Source organism: Chrysemys picta, chromosome 11 (assembly GCF_011386835.1).
Source record: "Chrysemys picta bellii isolate R12L10 chromosome 11, ASM1138683v2, whole genome shotgun sequence".
In the NCBI taxonomy this organism is placed as follows: domain Eukaryota; kingdom Metazoa; phylum Chordata; order Testudines; family Emydidae; genus Chrysemys; species Chrysemys picta.
In genome coordinates this window covers 50,849,400-50,869,817 of record NC_088801.1, presented here as the reverse complement: position 1 = coordinate 50,869,817, position 20,418 = coordinate 50,849,400, and the positions used below count along the sequence as shown (strand labels likewise).

Sequence of the window (20,418 nt, the reverse complement as noted above, 5' to 3'; positions counted from 1 at the left end):
CATTCATCTCACAAAAGAGTAAGCTTCATAAATGAAGACACCTCCGACACACCAAAGTGTTGCATATTGCTGCTAAACCAGTTAATCCTGTAAGCTTGCTATGCATGCTATCAATAAATTAAGTCCTAATTAAAAAAAACCTTAGGAACTCCTGTGGGGGCTTCTCTCCCCCAATTTTAACTATTTAAATTTTGCCTTCATGATCTCCTTTACAGATAGAGTATTCACTTCTTGAGACTTCTAAAATGAGGAGTATGTAGAAATGAACATGGATTCAAAGTGCAATTACTAATACAAATAAATGGAAAGGTCTGTGAATGTCTAACAGACATTTATGTAAAAATATCGTTTAAAAAAAAGATTTGGTCCTTGAAATAAGGTTGAAAACAGTTTAATAGGAAATGAGAAATTTCTAAACTTAAAAGGCAATTTTTCTTATGTTTACATGGAGGCCAGAAAGTTTACCCTCCTGCCCCAAATCAATAAATTGGCACAGATTGATTCTAATAACAATCTAACAAGATCTTACAGCTTAGGGGGAAAGGTTACGCATTTAAAAAGCAGCTTTAGAAGATATTTAAATGGTTGCAGAAATGGCACCTTAATTATAATCATTCTTATGAAAAAAAAATAGGAAAACTGCCACAACACTTAGGAAGATCTAGCTGATATTTTCCAACTGACATATGAAACTTATTTAAGCCACCAGCCTTGACTGTTTTTACCTTTTATTCTCCTTGGATATCAGCATTGAATTGATAAAAATGGAACACAGAAAAGAAGCAGATGGCAACACATGTGCAGGAGTGTGTAGGAGCTGATGAGACAAGAAAACACTGGTTTTATTAAAGTTCCATTTTTCATGCTTTTATATATGCATGTTTATCTCACACACACACACTCTCCCTCACCTCTTTGATTGCAGGTGAATCTTGGGCTAAGTGACTCTGGACAACTGCTGTGCCAAGATCTGCATTCTCTTTGGATCGTTGTTGATGCCTGTGCTTTCCCAGTAGCAAATAAAAGGGGGTCATAGGGAGACTCTCTTCTACTGCCAGCTAAGTAAAAAAACAGAATAGGTAGTTTAAAAGGGGAAAGAGGCCTTCCTTTCTGAGAAGAAGAAGGAGAAAAGTACAATTTTTCAGTGCCAAGAATCTGAATTCCCCCTCTCCTACTAATGCCAACAGCTAACAAAATGCTAATGTTCAGCAATAAGTGTTTAGAATTTACCAAGGCACAGTTCAGATATAGTCTAATTACAGTCAGATAGAAATATGCAAGAAAGTTCAGATACAGTCTAATTCACTTGGATATTGTGAATATTTTGCTTTAAATTTTACATCTAATACTCCACATTAAACTTTAATTCAGTTATAATCAGAAAAGTGACTGTAACAACAACAAAAAAGCACCTTTCTACTCAAAAGATCTGATTTCACATTCTGAATAAGATCAGATTACTTCAATTACTCAAGGGCATATTATCCCCTCTGCCTCTGCATGCAGGGTGGATAAAAACTGATAAGGTCCAAATTTAGATTATAATCTATTAAGGTCATTTAAATTAAATACAAAAATATTAAGCAGTACATGTTTGCTGCCAAATATTAAAGGAAGTCAAACCACTGGACTGGTGGAAGTCACTGGTTATGCACTGGAACCAGAATTTGTTGTAGTGCTAAACCAGTTTTTGACAACAGCAGCCTCTTCTGCAGGTAAAGGAAGAATATTTTCTTTATTTCAGTTCATTCCCCTAGTTCAGTTCAATTACTTGCTCGTTCGAAGTTAAGAAACTAACTGGGAGTTGAAATGGCAGGAATACTTTGTTTTCCTCTTCCAATCTAGGAATAAAATCTAGGTGTGAGAGGATTGGATCTATTAGTTCTAAAATCTTGAAGGAAACAATGACCAGAAAATCAGTTCAATTCACTAACTACAGATATTACCTTTATTTAATAAATCAAGTTTTAAATATGAAAAATATTTTGCTCAATTTTATGATAAGAAAAAAGTTTAGTATCCAGCACATTTTAAGGTACCGTATAAACTCGTTCATAAGCTGAATATTTTTGGTAAAAAAATGACGCATCAAAGAGTGGGGTAAACAGGTCTACACCAAAATTTGATGATTTTAAATTCTATGTCAGGGGTCGGCAATCTATGGCACGCATGTCAAAGGCGGCATGTGAGCTGATTTACTGTGGTATGCTGCTGCCAGCCTGGTGTCCCTGCCGCCGGTCCCGCTCAGCCCGCTGCCGGCCTGGATGGATGGAACCCCAGGCTGGCAGCCGGCTGAGTGAGGCTGGTGGCCGAGACCCCGGCTGGCAAGGGCCGGAACCCCAGACCAGCAGCGGGCTGAGCCGCTCAGCCCACTGCCAGCCAGGGTCCCAGCCGCCAGCCCCGCTCAGCTGGATGGGCAGAACCGGCAGTGGGCTGAGCCACTCAGCTGCCGCCAGTCTGGGATTCCATCAGCTGGCCCCTGTAAATGTAAAATGTATTACTGGCACGTGAAACCTTAAATTACTGCGAATAAATGAAGACTTGGCATGCCACTTCTGAAAGGTTGCTGACCCCTGCTCTATGGAATCATTGAATAAAATGTCTAATACATTGTCGTTTTGTTTACCTGGAGCGTCTGCAGGCATGGAGCCCCTCGGCTCCCTGTGGCCGCGGTTCGCCGTTCACAGCCACTTCTGGCAGCTCCCATTGGCCTGGAAATGCGAACCACAGCCACAGGGAGCTGAGGGGCTCCGTGCCTGCAGACGCTCCAAGTAAACAAAACATCCTGACCTGCCAGCGGCTTACCCTGACAGGCCGGGAGCCAAAGTTTTCCAACTCCTGAAATATAGGGTCAGCTTATGAAAGGGTCATACAGTTTTTGCTATTTTTACCTACATTTAGTTTCAATTCAACATGCTTTAATGGTTACCAACCCATGAGAAATCAACTTTTCTTTTGGAAAATAACTAAAAAGTACAAATGCAAACCATAATTAAAATCAATGATTTAAATCAAGGTTTGATGCTTTCTGATTTAAATAATGATTAAAACCAGTGATTTACTTCAACTCACTCTATCTGCATGAAGAGGGGACTGGCATCCAATGGCTCTTGGGCTCAGCAGACAGAATCACAGAACTGGAAGAGACCTCGAGAGGTCATCTAGTCCAGTCTCCTGCACTCAAGGCAGGACTAAGTATTATCTAGACCAGTGCTTCTCAAAGTCGGACTGCCGCTTGTTCAGGGAAAGCCTCTGGCAGTCCGGGCCGGTTTGTTTACCTGCCGCGTCTGCAGGTTCTGCCAATTGCGGCTCCCACTGGCTGTGGTTCGCCGCTCCAGGCCAACGGGGGCTGCAGGAAGCGGCGCAGGCCGAGGGATATGCTGGCCGCCCTTCCCGCAGCCCCCATTGGCCTGGAGTGGCGAACTGCGGCCAGTGGAAGCTGTGATCAGCCGAACCTGCGGACGCGGCAGGTAAACAAACCGGCCTGGACCACCAGGGGCTTTCCCTGAACAAGCGGCGGACCGGCTTTGAGAAGCACTGATCTAGACTATCCCTGACAGGGGTTTGTCCAATCTGCTCTTAAAAATCCCCAGGGATGAAGATTCCACAACCTCCCTAGGCAATTTATTACAGTGCTTAACCACTGACAGTTAGGAAGTTTTACCTAATGTCCAACCTAAACCGCCCTTACTGCAATTTAAGCCCATTGCTCTTATCCTATCCTCAGAAGTTAACAACAATTTTTCTCCCTCCCCCTCGTAGCAACCTATTATGTACTTGAAAACTGTTATGTCTCCTCTCAGTCTTCTCTTTTCCAGACTAAACAAACCCAATTTTTTTCCAATCTTCCCGCAGAGGTCACGTTTTCTAGACCTTTAATCATTTTTGTTGCTCTTCTCTGGACTTTCTCAAATTTGTCCACATCTTTCCTGAAACGTGGCGCCCCGAACTGGACACAATACTCCAGTTGAGGCCTAATCAGCGCGGAGTAGAGCGGAAGAATTACTTTTTGGGTCTTGCTTACAATACTCCTGCTAATACATCCCAGAATGATGTTTGCTTTTTTTTGCAAAAGCGTTACACTGTTGACTCATATTTAGCTTGTGATCCACTATGATCCCCAGATCCCTTTCTGCAGTACTACTTCCTAGGCAGTCATTTCCCATTTTCTATGTGTGCAACTGATTGTTCCTTCCTAATTGGAGTACTTTGCATTTGTCCTTATTAAATTTCATCCTATTTACTTCAGACCATTTCTCCAGTTTGTGAAGATCATTTTGAATTTTAATCCTATTCTCCAAAGCACTTGCAACTCCTCCCAGCTTGGTATCATCCGCAAACTTTATCAGTGTACTCTCTATGCCAGGGGTCGGCAACGTTCGGCACGCGGCTGGCCAGGGTAAGCACCCTGGCGGGCCGGGCCAGTTTTATTTACCTGCTGACGCGGCAGGTTCGGCCGATCGCGGCCCCCCCACTGGCTGCGGTTCGCCGTCCTGGGCCAATGGGGGCGGTGAGAAACCGCGGCGGCTTCTCACCGCCCCCATTGGCCCGGGACGGCGAACCGCGACCAGTGTGTGTGTGTGTGTGTGTGTGTGTGTGTGTGTGTGTGTGTGGGGGGGGGGCAATCGGCCGAACTTGCCGCGTCAGCAGGTAAATAAAACTGGCCCGGCCCGCCAGGGTGCTTACCCTGGCCAGCCGCGTGCCGAACATTGCCGACCCCTGCTCTATGCCATTATCTAAATCATTGATGAAGATATTGAACAGAACCGGATCCAGAACTGATCCCTGCGGGACCCAACTCATTATTCCCTTCCAGCATGACTGAACCACTGATAACTACTCTCTGGGAACGATTTTCCAACCAGTTATGCACTCATCTTATAGTAGCTCCATCTAGGTTGTATTTCCCTAGTTTGTTTATGAGAAGATCATGTGAGACAGTATCAAAAGCCTTACTAAAGTCAAGATATACCATCTACTGCTTCCCCGCTATCCACAAGGCTTGTTACCCTGTCCAAGAAAGCTATCAGGTTGGTTTGACACAATTTGTTCTTGACAAATCCATGCTGACTGTTATTTATTACCTTATTATCTTCTAGGTAGTTTGCAAATTGATTGCTTAATTATTTACTCCATTATCTTTCTGGGTACAGAAGTTAAGCTAACTAGTCTAATTCCCCAGGTTGTCCTTATTTCCCTTTTTATAGATGGGTTCTATATTTGCCCTTTTCCAGTCTTCTGGAATGGCTCCCATCTTCCATGACTTTTTAGAGATAATTGCTAATGGCTCAGAAGTGTCACTTCTGTGACTTCCTTCTCCTTTAACCCAAGCTCATGAATTGAGGATCCCAGGGAGAAAGAGGGTTCGCTATGCAGCTAACATTATAACTCACCAACATTTCCTCTGCAATTTGGACCCCATCCTCAAAGGAGGAGTAACTCTGGGGGCATGGGCTGAGTGGAGCCACTTGCATAGCTCTTGTAAAAGCCATGTTAACAAGGAACTTGAGAGAGGCAGTTGAGGAAGAAGGGCCACACAAATCCAGTGGAAACCCCCAAAATCTAAATCACATCTTCCCTACCCCTACATGGGAGCAGAGGTACAGCTCCAAGGCAAAGCCAGTTAGATTCTATACTGGTTCATGCATCAATTAACTTCGAACAATGTATCCTTTACTACACATATTGATACATGAACTAGAAAGAACCCATCTTGACTTTCAGATTCCAGGTGTATACATAAGCCTAGAAATTAGAATTACCTCCTCAACACTATCAACTGAGCAGCCTGGATCTGGAGTCAGATACCCCAGGGCAGTGGTTTTACACAGTCACTTCGCAAACTAGTATCACTACCACTGAACTACAGAGTACAGCTGAGTAAGGAATAAATGATGAATAGTTACTATTTTCCTCAAACAACAGATGAATATAGTTTTAAGAAGTCTATTTTAAGTCTTACTGATTTGTTTTAGATTGTGACTATGAATACTAGCTATTTGAACTTTGACCTGCACTTCTTAATTGGGATTGATCAAATTAATCAAGTGGTACTGTTTTTGTTCTGATTCAATGAGTATGGAAGTACTCCTAAGGCAAGTCTACATTGCCGCTTAGGTCAATCTAACTTAAGTCGCTCAGGGGTGTGAAAGTTACAGTGAACTAAGCGTTGTCCACACCAGCGCTATGTCAGTGGAAGATGCTCTCCGATTCAGCTGCGCCAATGTAGCGCTTCTAGTATAGATCTGCCCCTAGTATGAATGCTTTCGGTATATGAATTTTAAATTCACTCAATACTTGCTCATCTAATTTTGAAATTCACTTATTAACACTAGTCATCATGAAGATAAATCAAATTTCCACTTTCTATGAAACGCAAACAAAGGGCCATAAGGGCCATTAACAATATGACTACAGTAGAACCTCACAGTTACGAACACCTCGGGAATGGAGGCTGTTCGTAACTGAACAAAACGTTATGGTTATTCTTTCAAAAATTTATAACTGAAAATTGATACATTAAATACAGCTTTGAAGAAGAAAAATGCTGTTTTTAACCATCATAATTTAAATGAAACAAGCACAAAAACAGTTTCCTTACCTTGTCAAATTTTTTTTAAAACGTTCCTTTATTTTTTTAGTTATTTACGTTTAACACAGTACTGTACTGTATTTGTTTTGGGTTTTTTTTTTGTTTTGTTCTTTTGTCTCGGCTGCTGCCTGGTTGGAACCAGAAGTATGCAAATGAGGTGTGAGATTGGCCAGTTAGTTCATAATTCTGGTGTTCATACTTTTGAGGGTCTACTGTATGTATAATTTATAAAATATGAATTGACTTCTACACAAAGTCAATTTTTTGCATTTTTCCATCTCTACATGAAAAAGCATTTTCAGAAGTTACAGAATCCAGCATCTCCATTATTAAGTATACAAGAAAATAGTTAACACAGAAAACTAAAGATTTTAAACAGATGCAGTGAAATGCCAATTAAGAAGTAATAGCACTTTAAAATACCAAGATACCGCTTTTAAGATATGTGCTTTTAGTACAGATGTAACACTTTTTTGCCAGGAGAAAGGACAGCGATTTGTTACTTCAGCTTTTAATAAGTCTCTATAAAAGGAGCAATACTGCTGAAAAATAAGCAAAAATCAAATTAAACATGACTGCACCTTTAGATTAGCACCTCTAGCATGTCAAGGTTATCTGAACACTTATGATAGAAGAGAATTTAGATCTGACAAATAAATGTCCAACTGAATGAGTTCTGAACTCCTTTGCACAGAACAACTATAAAAGTACCTGTTTGCTTGATGGTGTAAGCCTTTCTTCTGTGGACTTTGTGCTAAATGTCAGTAGATCCTAGAACATGCAGAATGATGCAGTCAGATTATGGAATGGAATAAGGTGTTCTATACAGTTCAATGTATTATTTACAAAATAATTTCACGATCTGAAAAGTTATTTGAGTGAAATAAAAGCAGACAAACATTCCCCGCTGCATATTTCATACAGAACCCACAACAAAGCAATGAAGTGGAAAAAATCAGAGACCAAGAGGTAAATTAAACTTAATGTAGATTTGGGGAGGGATGGGGGGACGGGGAGAAAGCGGAGAAAAAGGGGGAAGGAAAGAAAGCTCTGGGGGAAGCTAGTAGGTTTTGGATTTAATAAAATTTAAATTAATTTTTAAAAATATTTGCATAAAGAGCAATAAATAGCTCATAAGGTAGTCTGATAAGTGTTAGGCAATAATGGCAATTATCTTTATGGATCCCCAGATTATGTAGTGGTGTTCTTTCATCTGGTTGAGACAGTAAAAACTAAGAACAACTGAAGTGGAATCAACGGTAATCAATTAAGAAGCTGGACTGAAACTGAAAACTAATGATCACGTTATACCTTATGCGGGTTAAAAGCAACATCATCATCATCAATCATCAACATCATCATGAGAGGAAGCCCATTACACTAACTACCAGAGGCCTGGATTTTTATTGCTTGATCAGTAGTTAGCGTGAATGTTTTAAAGTGACAGTTCTCTTATTTCCCCTTTCCTGCCTGTCACTTCTTACCTGTGTTTCAGTCAGGAAGTAAAGTTGAGATCTGCTTAACCACTGGTGTTTTTCTGAGCCAATTGATTCAGGCACATCTTTTGGAATGAAGACAGCCCACTGGACTCTCTCTCTACAGACATTTCTCTGGATACAGAATGGCCTTGGCTCATTTGGCTTAAATACAAACACTGGCAAAACAAATATTTTTTATTTTTAATAAACAAAAGCACTTTCTTCCCACCCTTCTTGGGCTAGACAAGGCCCCACATGTCAAAGCCAAAGATGGCTGGATGGGACTCCCCTTAACTTCAGTGTGTAGTTATCCTTAATTGGATGGATAAGATGTTACTGAATGATAGGAGGCACTCCCATGCCCAAGAATGTACATGCTACCTTCATGGTATTCCCAGCCAGAGAGCAAAAACAGAAACTAAACCCCTCTGCAAAGCAAGAGACATTATACACAGTGAAACAAATGCTCCATCCCCCCTAAATTTAGGTAGTGTGGAAAGGACTAAGAACTAGGGATGTAAATACACTTTAAAAAATTAACTGTTAAAATAATTAAAAAAATATTTCATTTAAACGGTTAACCAATTAAAGGGCCAGCAGAGATTAACAGTTAAGGCGGGTTAACCAGTAAGACTAATGCTTACCAGTTATCTGGTTAACATTTTACATCCCTACTAAGAACACCCCATGCAGAAAGAGAGTGACTAACCCATACTTTCATTGCCAAAGCAGCAGCCAACTGTGTTCTGGGAAGGGTGGATGGTAAGGGAGCCCTACTTAACTGCTGGCGTCAAGACATGGCCCAGTTTCTTACACAGACAAAATTTAAGGAACTACAGTCTATTTTGTGAATTAAAAAAAAAAAAAAAAAAAAAAGGTCTTCAACAATAAATATACAATCTTCTAGAAGCTGTGTTTTCAGTGTTGCAGCTTTCACCATCTTCTGCTAGCGAAGGAAACCTTTGTACTTACAGTCAGAGCCTTCCGAGAGCCGTGAGACTGCAGCAATGTTTTCTGAAAGGGGGTCAGGTTGCAGCACCATGACGTTGAGCTGGGCACTCCATTCCACTAAAAAATAAACCATGAGACATGAAAGGAAGCCAGATGTTTTACTAAATAAGAGGCCAAATGTGGAAAAGACACCTATAGCTATACCTCTGCCTGGAAGACTCAAACTTTAATATTCACAGATGAGTCAAAACAGATATAAATATGAGTCCTGCTGTACCAGTATGAGAGAAAAAGGGTTTGATTATCTAGTTAGTTGGAGTTTGCTGTGCACACACTCTGGACCTGAATGTTTTTAAAAAAAAAAAAAAAAACTCTGATTTACATAAGCTAGTCATACTTGTACTGAATAGAAGTGTACAATATTGTTTGGAATCCTGCTATCCCAAATCCGTTCATTACTCTTCTCCAAACTACTACTCAGTACAACCTGATTTAGTTTGTAGGCTCTAAAAAGGAGATGGAAAATAACCCTTGCATATTGACAGGATATTTCTCTAACCAGCAGAAAGCTGTTAACCTCATTCTCCTACGTTGTACTCAGCCTCAGCCTATGAGCTTGCACAAAATGGCAGGTTTTAAGCTTTTTAAAATTATTGATTTAAATGTTCACAGTTGTGGGAAATTATGGGAGAGTAAGACAATTATCTGGTGATGGCAGACATCAAGATTCAAAAAGTTAGCTTTAAAACTGTTGTCAACATCACATTGCAAAATATACAAAGTAACTATCTTTAAAACAAACTAAGAAGTTCTCAAGCAGCATTTTTCTTATTTTGCCTATCTAAATTTCTATTATTATTGATGAGAACTTTGTCGGTTTGCATGTACGATGAAATCAATGTTTACTGACATTTACCAATAAAAATTAAACTTTCCAAGCCTAATCACATTCCAGCTCAAACAATTCCCTCAAATGTCAAAATGTAAGTGTAAACATTTCAGCCAAGATTGCTGCAGGCTTTACAATGTGGTAGTGTCAGTTAGAGGAGCAAAGAGGGACTACAGTATTACATGGAAATGAAGTATGTAAAGTACCTCTATTATGCTTTCATAGGCTGTTAAGTGGCAGGTCAGTTTAGAATCAAAGCTCAAAGTATTCTGGGTCACACTAAAAATGTAAGTGCTAACTATTATCAGTACTGCCCTGGCAGGCAACATTCACTGATTTAACAAAATCGATCTTACATGCACAACTGAGCAGGTTCCAGCAACACAGAAAGCCATTATCGGTAGTGCCAAGAAGGTATTTGGAACAACTTAGTCTCCCAAAACACAAGTTCCTAGGTGAATAAAAGCCAAAACAAAAGTTAATGAGCCTTCTGTTTATCTTTGTAAATTACCATTACAATCACAAGCATGCTTTCAGTTAAAACTTAAATCCTTTTAAGTAAGTTAAGCCAAATTCTACTCAGTTATCTGCTGTAACAGCAGAATTTAGTCCTCTAGATCCATCTCTAGTGGCTCAATAAGAAATATAAGCAAACCTTTTGAAAGCGCTATAATCTTAAAAAATCTCAGCAAAAAGCAACTGCGTCTATGGACACTTACAACATTCTTTACAACACCCTAGTATAAAAGAGATGCCATTATAAGCCTGATTCCACACTGGTCACAATAAGCTGTTAAATAATCATGGGTGCTAAAGAAGTCACAGTGTAGTAAAAAATCCTATATTTAAAGCATTCCTACCTGTGTTACTAAACAGTACTACAGATTTTCTCTCTCCTTTTCAGTTTTACTAGTCTAATTTACTTTTCACCATTAATACGATTTTCTTATTACATCTCCTCAGATTGGAGAGTAAAATTAGGCTGGTCTGTTTCTAATCAATTTTAATTTCTGGTTCTCTTGCGCTAGTACAATTAAGTAGCATCCTGATTTCCAGTACTTCAAGAGAAAATATTTTTGTCTTTAAAAAGCCTGTGTGTGATGACATTTCTAATATTAATATCAGAAAGTAACCAAGTTTGTGCGTTTCAAAAGGGTTAGTTATTCTAGGTCTAATGTAAATGACAGTTCCCCTTTAATTACAGCATAGCTGTCCAAAACATACAATTAAGGCCATCCAAATGATTGACTGGCCTTCAGAAAATTTACCATTGTACCACATGTAGACCATAGCTAACAAGAAAAAAAATTCTCATTAATCTAAAATCTAGTCAATTTTTTTAAAAGCGAGTTTAACATAGCTGTGAGTAATACACCTGTCCCTGAATTTTCCTGCCAGCTTCTGTCCTTTTACAGTCACATATTGCTCAGTTTCTTTCCCCTACTGTGACAGACCCATAGGAAATTGACTATTCAGAGGAAAAAGTGAAACTGACCAACTACAAAAATGCTGACAAATTCACAGAACTAACGCTATAGTCCTAAAGTCTACCATGAACACCAGCAAGTCAAAAATACTGAGTTTTGCATTTTTAAGTTGACAGTGTCCATTTAAGATAGCCATATCTTAATATGGGGGGGAGGGATAGCTCAGTGGTTTAAGCATTGGCCTGCTAAACCCAGGGTTGTGAGTTCAATCCTTGAGGGGGCCACTTAGGGATCTGGGGCAAAATCAGTACTTGGTCCTGATAGTGAAGGCGGGGGGCTGGACTCGATGACCTTTCAAGGTCCCTTCCAGTTCTAGGAGATAGATAGGATATAGGATAACTCAGTATTTGTTTTCAGTCATTTGTTGCAAATAGTTACACCTCAGCAGGCTAGGTACTTGATAGCAGTACTGTGTCACCATTCTCAGGAGCAGCACCTTTGACAGGCAGTACTTCCAAGAAAAAAATGTCACAGCATTAGCCAATCTTCACAGAAATATAAGTTCCAATATGACAGGAGGATAATGGATAAAAGGGTCAAAGCTCGGAGAATAGTGATGGGTCATACCCATTACTGTGCCAAGATAGCAAAAGCTATTTTCTCAAGCTACAAGCACTTTTCCAAACCTGATCTGTTGGTAAAAAAACACACACAAAAAAAAACCAACACAACCAACCACTTCTGCAAATACTCAGCTCTCAAAGACAGTATTATAATGAGAAGGGAGAATAAAGTGTGTATCTTAAAAGTTTATTCAATAGAGTGAATGCTTCAAGTGAATCTTTGGCATTTTTAAGACCGATTCAGACAAAGCAAATTTCCTGCAATTTTTTTCAACCTGGCATCTTTATAGCTAGATCAACCCAGGAACTATATTGAAGGAATGGTAAAGTTGAAATGTATATTGACACAAGTCCAAAACTCAAAAGTGAGATTGTCCTAGTCTCCATTTCAACTTCTCTCATCCCCAGCAATGACCTATGGTTTTCTTCCACATCATCCTGATCAAGAACTTGTATGTCTAGACATCAGGATGCCTTTCGTTGAGATCAAACAATATTGGACAATGGGACAACTTCCTTAGCAAATATTTTACAACATTTTACAACCAGGATTCAAAATGACAAGTTTCACACTAATAGTAAATTCTCAGTTTACTTGTTTAATTTGGTATTAGTGATTTTTTAATTAAGCTGTTCTGTCATAATACACATGCTTAAGTAGGAAAGTAATTGGGCTAATGTAGAAAAGGGAGAAGGTCATGAGCTTTAACCCCTTGATCCTCAGCTCCCCCCTGCAGAATAATGGGAAAAAAGGAGAGAGAAAAAGAGTCAGTAGTAACTATGTCCTGAATCACGTGAAGTAGGCATAGGTATGCAGTGGAGGAAGGGAGTCACCAAAGGGGTAGATGAAACAGCAAAGGGAGCTGGGTGGACTGATCTTCATTTAGGAAAAGTTATTAAGCCCAACTTTTAGCAAAACAGCTTTAAATAAATATTGTAACAAATATTTTAGTATCTACAACTCTAAAAGCTCATAATCAGAGTAGATCTATACAAATGTTAAATATTTCATCTCTGTATGAATACATACCAGTGCTCTTTGAATGCTATACATGAAATTACCTTTTTAAGTAGTCTTAACTTGAAAGTAAAAAGCCAAATGATAAACAACGTTACATACTGTATTCTTCCAGGTGGATGACAAAAAGTGCATATAAGATCCCAGGTATCCGAGTTCCACACAGTGACTGTTTCTTCAAAGCTAACAGCAAGCAAAGAGCCATCTTCTGAGAAACAGCAGTTAGTAGCTGGATAGTTGTGATAGCTGCCCACAAAATCACAGCTCCATCCCATACTTCGTTCTGTTAGATTGAACCATTAATTAATATATTTGTTTATTAATTCTTTCCATATTAAGACTTCTAAATGAAACTGAGCAGCACTTCTGTTAAGATACTATTCAGATTCTCTAAGCAAAATTATTCACACTTGTAAGTAGTAAATTTTTGTAGGGTTTTAAAAAAAAATCTTCCCCATGCCAGTATAGAAAATGCCCAGCAAATGTTGCATTCTTTAGGTTCTGCACTTGAACCACTAATTTGACACACTGCAATGTTTTTGTTCAATATGCAAACTACATTAAATGCAACATTAAAAAAAGGGGTTGCTAGAGAGATCTAATTTTAATTCCTGTCACTATACTGAAAGAAGGTCAATATTATTAATGAAAATGTACAGCCTTAAAAAGTATTGGACATTTCAGGCCAAAGACACTTGAGGTTATTTCTAAAAATGTAAATGTCCTTTCCTATACTTGATTTTCACAGGTAAATGTTAAGCTTCATGCACAATATAGTAACCTGTCAGCAAACTTTCTTGTTAACTGTCAACTTCTTCTGGATCTCTTTCCCATCATTATCAATTACCATAAAAACAAGCAGGAACTTTCTCCTTCCAAGCTGATTTATTTAATGATAAACAAGTAACTAGTTTGGAATTTCCCCAGTTGGTTCCATAGTAACAATATATTCTCTCAATTGATTTTGAAATAAATGGCTGGTGCGGGAAAAGACAGGAAGCAGATTATAAAAGAGAATCTACCCAACATTATTTTGAATGATTCTTTTTCTGCATCTTGTAAGCATAGTATAAAGTAAGATATTCATTACATGTTCTTATTTCTCTTTTGCTTTTACATTGTTTCTTTAGAAGGCAAAGTGCCAAGATATAAAGGGGCAAGATACAAAAATCGGTTTTACTAAAAACAAAAATAAGCCAGTGGTATGTTCTACACATACAATAAGTAAATCACTGCACTGTTTTTTGATATACTGTTGCAGGGCAGCTCTTTCCTCTTCAGTTCCCAGGTATACAAGACCAACTACACAATGCAAATTCACAAAGACAGATCAGCTGTATATGCCTATGCCTGCCCCGACACTGAACTCTATACAGCCCTTGTATATAAGTAGGATGCAAAAGCAAGAGGGACTTGTTCAGTGGATTCAAAACACTTCCATGGTGGGGGCAGGAAGAACCATTAAACCCCATCCACACCTCTCCACTTCATACCATTAGTACTGGCTGCAGCCTGGCTGTGCAGTTAGTTAGGAATGGAGACAAGTCAGGGCAGTAGGAACCTATTCCCTCCAACACAGTTTCTAAGAGCAAGGAATGTTTACTCATGGAACTGGGATTTAGTTTAGGATTAAGGTTATTTAACCCTAGAAAACACTTTGTTTATCTCCACCTCAGCATATGTAGGCATTGTACAAGAGCTAAATCCAATGGCTCAGAGAAATTCACTATGGCAAACAGAAAACTAGCAAAAAGAAAAAAGGTAACCTATGTAGTCTAACAGTATCAGAAAAAAATTCTATTTATCTATGACAATTAAAACAAAATGAACACAACCAAACTGCAAGTGGATCGCTGAAAGGCTGCTGTCAAAAAAACATATTTGAGAACCTGTGAAGACTGACACACCAATGTCAGGAAAGTTAGTCAAAATGAAATGTGCCAGGAAGTGCATTAATGGGGAGCCCCATATATCTGTGGGTTGGAAGGGCTATGGCATATTACATATCCTTATGAAGTCCTTAGCTTTTAGTATTTTGTGTTACAAAGAGTCTCAACATGATTTTTGGTGGGTGAAGGGTCTTCAATTTTCATTTCTCATCTATGCAATCCACAGAATTATGTTCTGTCTGCATTTTAGGATTTACAATAAAGTAAAAGTAAAAGGTTGGACTGTAGTCACTCATGAGCAGGGGATGGAGGTCACTGTTCCCTTTCCAGACTACTGTATCACTTTCAGGAGTCTGATCTGTCTTGTGTACCCCCAAGTTTCACCTCACTTAAAAACTACTTGCTTACAAAATCAGACATAAAAATACAAAAAGCATCACAGTGCATTATTACTGAAAAATTGCTTTCTCATTTTGTCTTTATGAAATTTTAGTTTGTACTGACTTGGCTAGTGCTTTTTATTTAGCCTGTTGTAAAATTAGGCAAATATCTAGATGAGTTGATGTACCCCCTGGAAGACCTATGCATACCCCTGGTTGAGAACAACTAGTGTAGGGTTTAGGCTAGAGGGATCTATGCATTCGTGTCCCTACCACACCCCCAACTTGCCTACATTCCTAACTATGGGAAATGATGCTAAAGGGTGATGGAACTCTGTACTAGGGTGCACAGAAGAGAATGCATTACTTCTGTTGTGTTTCTGATCCTGTGCACTTGCGTCTGGATGGAGAAGAGCCGAGTCACAATTTCCACGTGTTCAACAGGTGGTGAATAAGAACAAATTACGTATTGGCCATACTCACTCTCTGAGTCAGAGTCATCCACCAACACCCAGACTTTAAATCGACCATCGTTGCCAGCTGTTACCAAGGTAGGAGTTCCATCTTCCAATTCATCTGTGTCACGGAAACACAGAGCTGTTACATGATCCTCATGTGGATTGTTTATTCTGGTGTTCAGAGTAAAGCTATAGGGAAGAAAATCTAAATTCACTGTTTTATGTCATTTTGAATTTGCAACAGGTTTGTGTTCTGTTTCTTTTGCGGGGGACGGGACGGGGATGGAGGAAGGGAGGTAGGAGGATGGTGGTTTGGGAAAGGGAGAAGTGGTTTGAAGAGAATTTTGTTACCAGCCAATACATGATCTCACATTTAGTTTACCAGGTCTGTTCTCCCTCATTTCCCCCACAAAATTAAGTAATTCAGAGAACAGAATTCTGATTTATTTAGATTTTTAAGACATACCTACTAGAAGTGCTCTTCCTAAGCTCTGGGCACCCCTTCTAATAGCTAGCACTTGATCAACATGGAAAATGATTACATAGAAACATTTAAATTTCACTTTTAAACTCCAATCCCATAACTACTGTGCCAAACAACTTTGTGTAACATCTATCCAGTCTCCTCCTAAATAAGCAAGAAAAAAAGTGAACTTTATGGGTGTCCAGAAGATTAACAAATCCAGGCCCTGGAAGACCAGGTGAGTATTAGCATTGGGATACTATTTCAAGGTTTTACATATTCATCAGTACAGTATATCTGGCCAGACAGTATAGTAGATTTAAACGACAAAACAGATTCAAGAAGGTGGTATTAACATGTAAAGAAACCAGATTGCTACTGGAATATAAAATCTTATTTAGACTGTTAATTTCAAGAACTACAATTCAAGTAAGTGTGACTGACAATTCATACGTGAGAGTGCTATTTAAATGTAGACACTATATTCATTTGCACAATATTTAACAAGAAGTCAAATATTTTGTGGTTACCCAGGGGCTGACTATAGAAGTATCAGTACCTTTGTGTTTGCTCATCATAGTTCCACAGTTTCATCTGTAATTCAAGTTCGGTTTCTTTTTCTTCTCGCTGTTCCACTGTTGCTAACCAGCTGCCTTGAGCACTAAATGCAACCTTCACCAAGTCAACCTGGTTTAGACCTATTTGATGGATGTATTCCTGCTGCACGATATCGAGCTGGAGAGTCACAAGAGCAAAACTAATTTTAAAGCTCAAGTGAGAGTTTGGAGAAGTCAGTCATGGAAAAAGGACACCACGGAAGGAAAGATGTTTCTGGAAATTATCAGGACCATTGAAAACTAGATGAAATACTGAACAGTGGAACTGATTGACAATACATGGGCCTTAATACATGAGAAATGCCTGCAAAAACCATGTGGATTCCACAATACAGAAGATGTGGTAACACACCAAAATACACTTTGATTTCGACATTTAGCTTATAAAGGCACCAATGACCATTGAGTAGGGCATTTTCTGTAGATTCTGACAATCTTATTCTTCTTACATTCACTTCCAAGTTGTCCATCACCATAAGAATTGTGATTAGTATTCCAAGGCATAACTAAGGAATCAATTCAAAATCTTCAAATCCTATTATGTTTATATATTACAACCATTTGTACTTCTGTAATATCCTTGCCACATTACAGCTCTGTAAGTCAAGGCACAGATAAGTGATTTTACTACGGTCACAGAGGAAGTCTGTAACACAGCTCTACTGATTCCAATCTTATGCTGTAACCATTGAACTACTCCCCCTTACCTACATCATATTGCAAGTGTAATTCTGTCACATAAGTATATAACTTACAGCACCAGTCTATCCGACTTACATTGTACAGCTGTTTGTCAGTTTGGAGACAATAGAACTGCAGATGACCAGGTTTTCCATTCAGAACCAAAGCTTTAGTTCTAGGATCAACCACCAAACCAGTCTTGACATCACTGCCTGCAGCGAAGAGCAACAGCAAATGATCTAAGTTAGAAAGTGATGTCTTTAGCTATCTAAGCAGAAGAAAAGTTGTTTTACTGCACGTACCTTTGACTAATCCTTGAATTACGGCAGAAACGCTCAGGTTGCTATTTATGATTGTTATTTCTGAATGTACAAATACATACAAATTAGCAAGGCAAGGTAAAGGCTTATGTGATGTAAAAAGCAACAGTTAGCAATATTCTACAACTGGAAAAATCAGGATATGCACCCACCCAAAATTCAACTTTAAGAAGTCATTCTACTACTTAATGAACTACAAATGCAACATATATATGTTCACTAACATTAGACTGAAAATCACATGGAAAGTCATCAGCACAAGAATGTTTGAAACAAGAGCGAAAAAGTACCAGCTTATCAGAATCTTTGGGACTAAGTTACAAGTTTCCACAATCTGTAAACAAAATCCAACTGTTGCTAGCATAGGAAATAAAAAATCAAACATCTACGCTTTCAGATGAGATTTGAACTTGTGTACAATACCAAAACAGTGAATCTTAAATTCATATATTCTAAGAAATCTATGGCTCATGAATTCCTTATGGAATTAATACTATTACAATAGGTTTGGGCTTACTGTTTTCTGTGTGAGAGGTACAATAGAAAGTTCCATCCGGTGAGGCTGAGATGTGTTCAATAGTAGATCCCAAACGGGGCAGGAATTCCTTCTTACAATCTGATCCATCACGCCACTGAACCAGTACAGACTCAACCCCACCACTCAGCAGGCTGGTGCCTTCACATGCAATAAAAAGCCCATAGTAGGTAGAGGAACCATTCCAAACTGACATATCTATATATTTCTAGTGTGCTAGTTACTATGGTATCTAGACACCAATTGTATATTTAAATTATTTAAATTATGTCCCAAGCAAAAAATTATACATCACTGCTTCACAGACTGATCAAATGGCTCAAATCTCTTAACATGCCCGCCTGAGCTCTCAGACTCAATAAGACAAACACTGCTACTGCAAGCATCAAAATGTCACTTAATAAATACTCTCTCAGGAACAGCCAATTTAATTCATTTCTTGGGGGAGTCAACTATATTTTGTGTTACAACACAGCGGAAACTCTCTATTTAATATTAAATACTGCAAAATGCTTCCCGCTTGGGAGAAAAGGCTCGAAGCAAGATCAATACTGCGGGGCTGAGTCATGTTCCCACTAAAGTTAACAAGAGTTTTTCCACTAAATTCAAAGGAAGTAAAGCGTGGGCCCAGATAAGATTTCTTTGGCTTGTTTTTTAAATTTGGATTTGACTCCAACAAGAACTTAGGTTTCCCCATCTCCTCAGAAGATGGATTGTTGCTTAAGAAAGGTGACAGCTGGTTCAGGATTTACATTGCCAAAGAAGGAAAATCTTTGAAGTCATGTCTGCCAGCCAAAATAGTGGCATGAAACATGCTTACACATCTGATTTCCTTGCTTTTTTGTAACAAGTATACAGCTGTGCACACAAAAAAGCCATAACTGCTTCCATCTTTCCATTACTCCACCCAAAAAGCCCTCAAAAAACCTTTCCTGAAGACATAAATCCATTCCTAGAATTTAAATATTTGTTCATAGGTGGATGACTCCAAACTTCAGCAGTTTCTTTTTTCTTCCTGCACTTTAAGACATTTGCACTTACCCTCTACAGAGAAAGCTAGATCCATTACTACATCATGGTGCCAGTGCAGTGTGGAGAAAGTGTATTCTCTTTTGTGGTTAAAATTTCTCCTGTTAGGAAGAAAACATTTAATTTAGTAGCAGAATAAGTGTTGGAGAGAATAATCTGTAAGCAAACAAAAATGGGCATGCCAAATGGAATAAAATGTAAAATAAGTATACTAACATCTACTGTAACCCTTCCAATGTGGGGTTCTTGTATGTTCAGGTGACGGAAAGGGAGTGGCACAGACTGCAGGTGTCCAGGTGTCCCCACCTGGCATAAGATCCCTAGAGAATTACTGCCAGCTTGGGCAAGTAAGACCAATCCCTGATCTGGAGCACTGAAGCAGAGCTGTTACTGGCTACTAGTTCTCAAATTCTCTTTTCCATCTGTCCCGGTCAGCTGTGTAAGGGAGAAGAGCTAGCCTCTCCACTAGTCACTGACTGGCTTTGTCTGAATATAAACTCCCACTCTACTTTCACTGGGGTTCCCAAAACCTGGTACAAAAGTCTCTTATCTCCACCCACAGCAGTAGGCCGAATTCAAACACTTCAGTTTTAAAGTTGCAGGGTGCAGCTAAGGGGACATTTTCAATTTGTGATCATATGAAAATTAGATAGCCTTGAGGTCAGTCATAATTTAGAGCTTCGAGAGCCACAGGATGGCTATCCTCAATATCTCCTTATAATCATTTCTACAGGAGCCACTTCTGACTATGGCAAAGGAGGATGATAGATCCAGTCAGAGAATTATGTCAATGCCTGATCACCACTGTCAAGCAGAAAGTCCTGTGCCTACTCTCATGACTCATTATGTTCAAGTTCTATTATTAGAATGTCAAATCAATGCTAGCTGGATAGCTGTCAAGTTTAACATACCAGAGACGAATCTTGCCATCTTTATGTCCACTTGCTATACAGTCTTCCTTAGGGTGACAGGCTACACAAGTAAAATAGTTGTTTGCGCCTTTTCTACTTGTTGCACTTAAAGGAAACCTTCAAAAATTGAAGAGTCGTTTTAATTAGAGTTCAATGT

The 20,418-nt window shown here is 39.0% G+C and overlaps 1 protein-coding gene across 4 annotated transcripts in view; it reads right to left on the bottom strand.

Annotated features, from left to right (window-relative positions):
• WDR75 (WD repeat domain 75) overlaps window positions 1-20,418 on the bottom strand; it is a 35,901-nt gene that overhangs the window by 2,588 nt on the left and 12,895 nt on the right. For 2 of the 4 annotated variants that reach the window (XM_042842420.2, XM_005308040.5), the window contains exons 7-20: window positions 20,262-20,378; window positions 19,363-19,451; window positions 18,304-18,462; window positions 17,769-17,828; window positions 17,563-17,678; window positions 16,728-16,903; window positions 15,731-15,894; window positions 13,081-13,261; window positions 10,267-10,361; window positions 9,043-9,138; window positions 8,077-8,246; window positions 7,304-7,363; window positions 912-1,058; window positions 726-817 (exon numbers count right to left, since the gene is read on the bottom strand). In XM_042842420.2, the coding sequence (XP_042698354.2) occupies window positions 726-817; window positions 912-1,058; window positions 7,304-7,363; window positions 8,077-8,246; window positions 9,043-9,138; window positions 10,267-10,361; window positions 13,081-13,261; window positions 15,731-15,894; window positions 16,728-16,903; window positions 17,563-17,678; window positions 17,769-17,828; window positions 18,304-18,462; window positions 19,363-19,451; window positions 20,262-20,378 (1,722 nt within the window). The remainder of the gene's footprint in view (window positions 1-725; window positions 818-911; window positions 1,059-7,303; window positions 7,364-8,076; window positions 8,247-9,042; window positions 9,139-10,266; window positions 10,362-13,080; window positions 13,262-15,730; window positions 15,895-16,727; window positions 16,904-17,562; window positions 17,679-17,768; window positions 17,829-18,303; window positions 18,463-19,362; window positions 19,452-20,261; window positions 20,379-20,418) is intronic. The other 2 variants (XM_065561997.1, XM_042842421.2) reach the window with 1 other exon arrangement.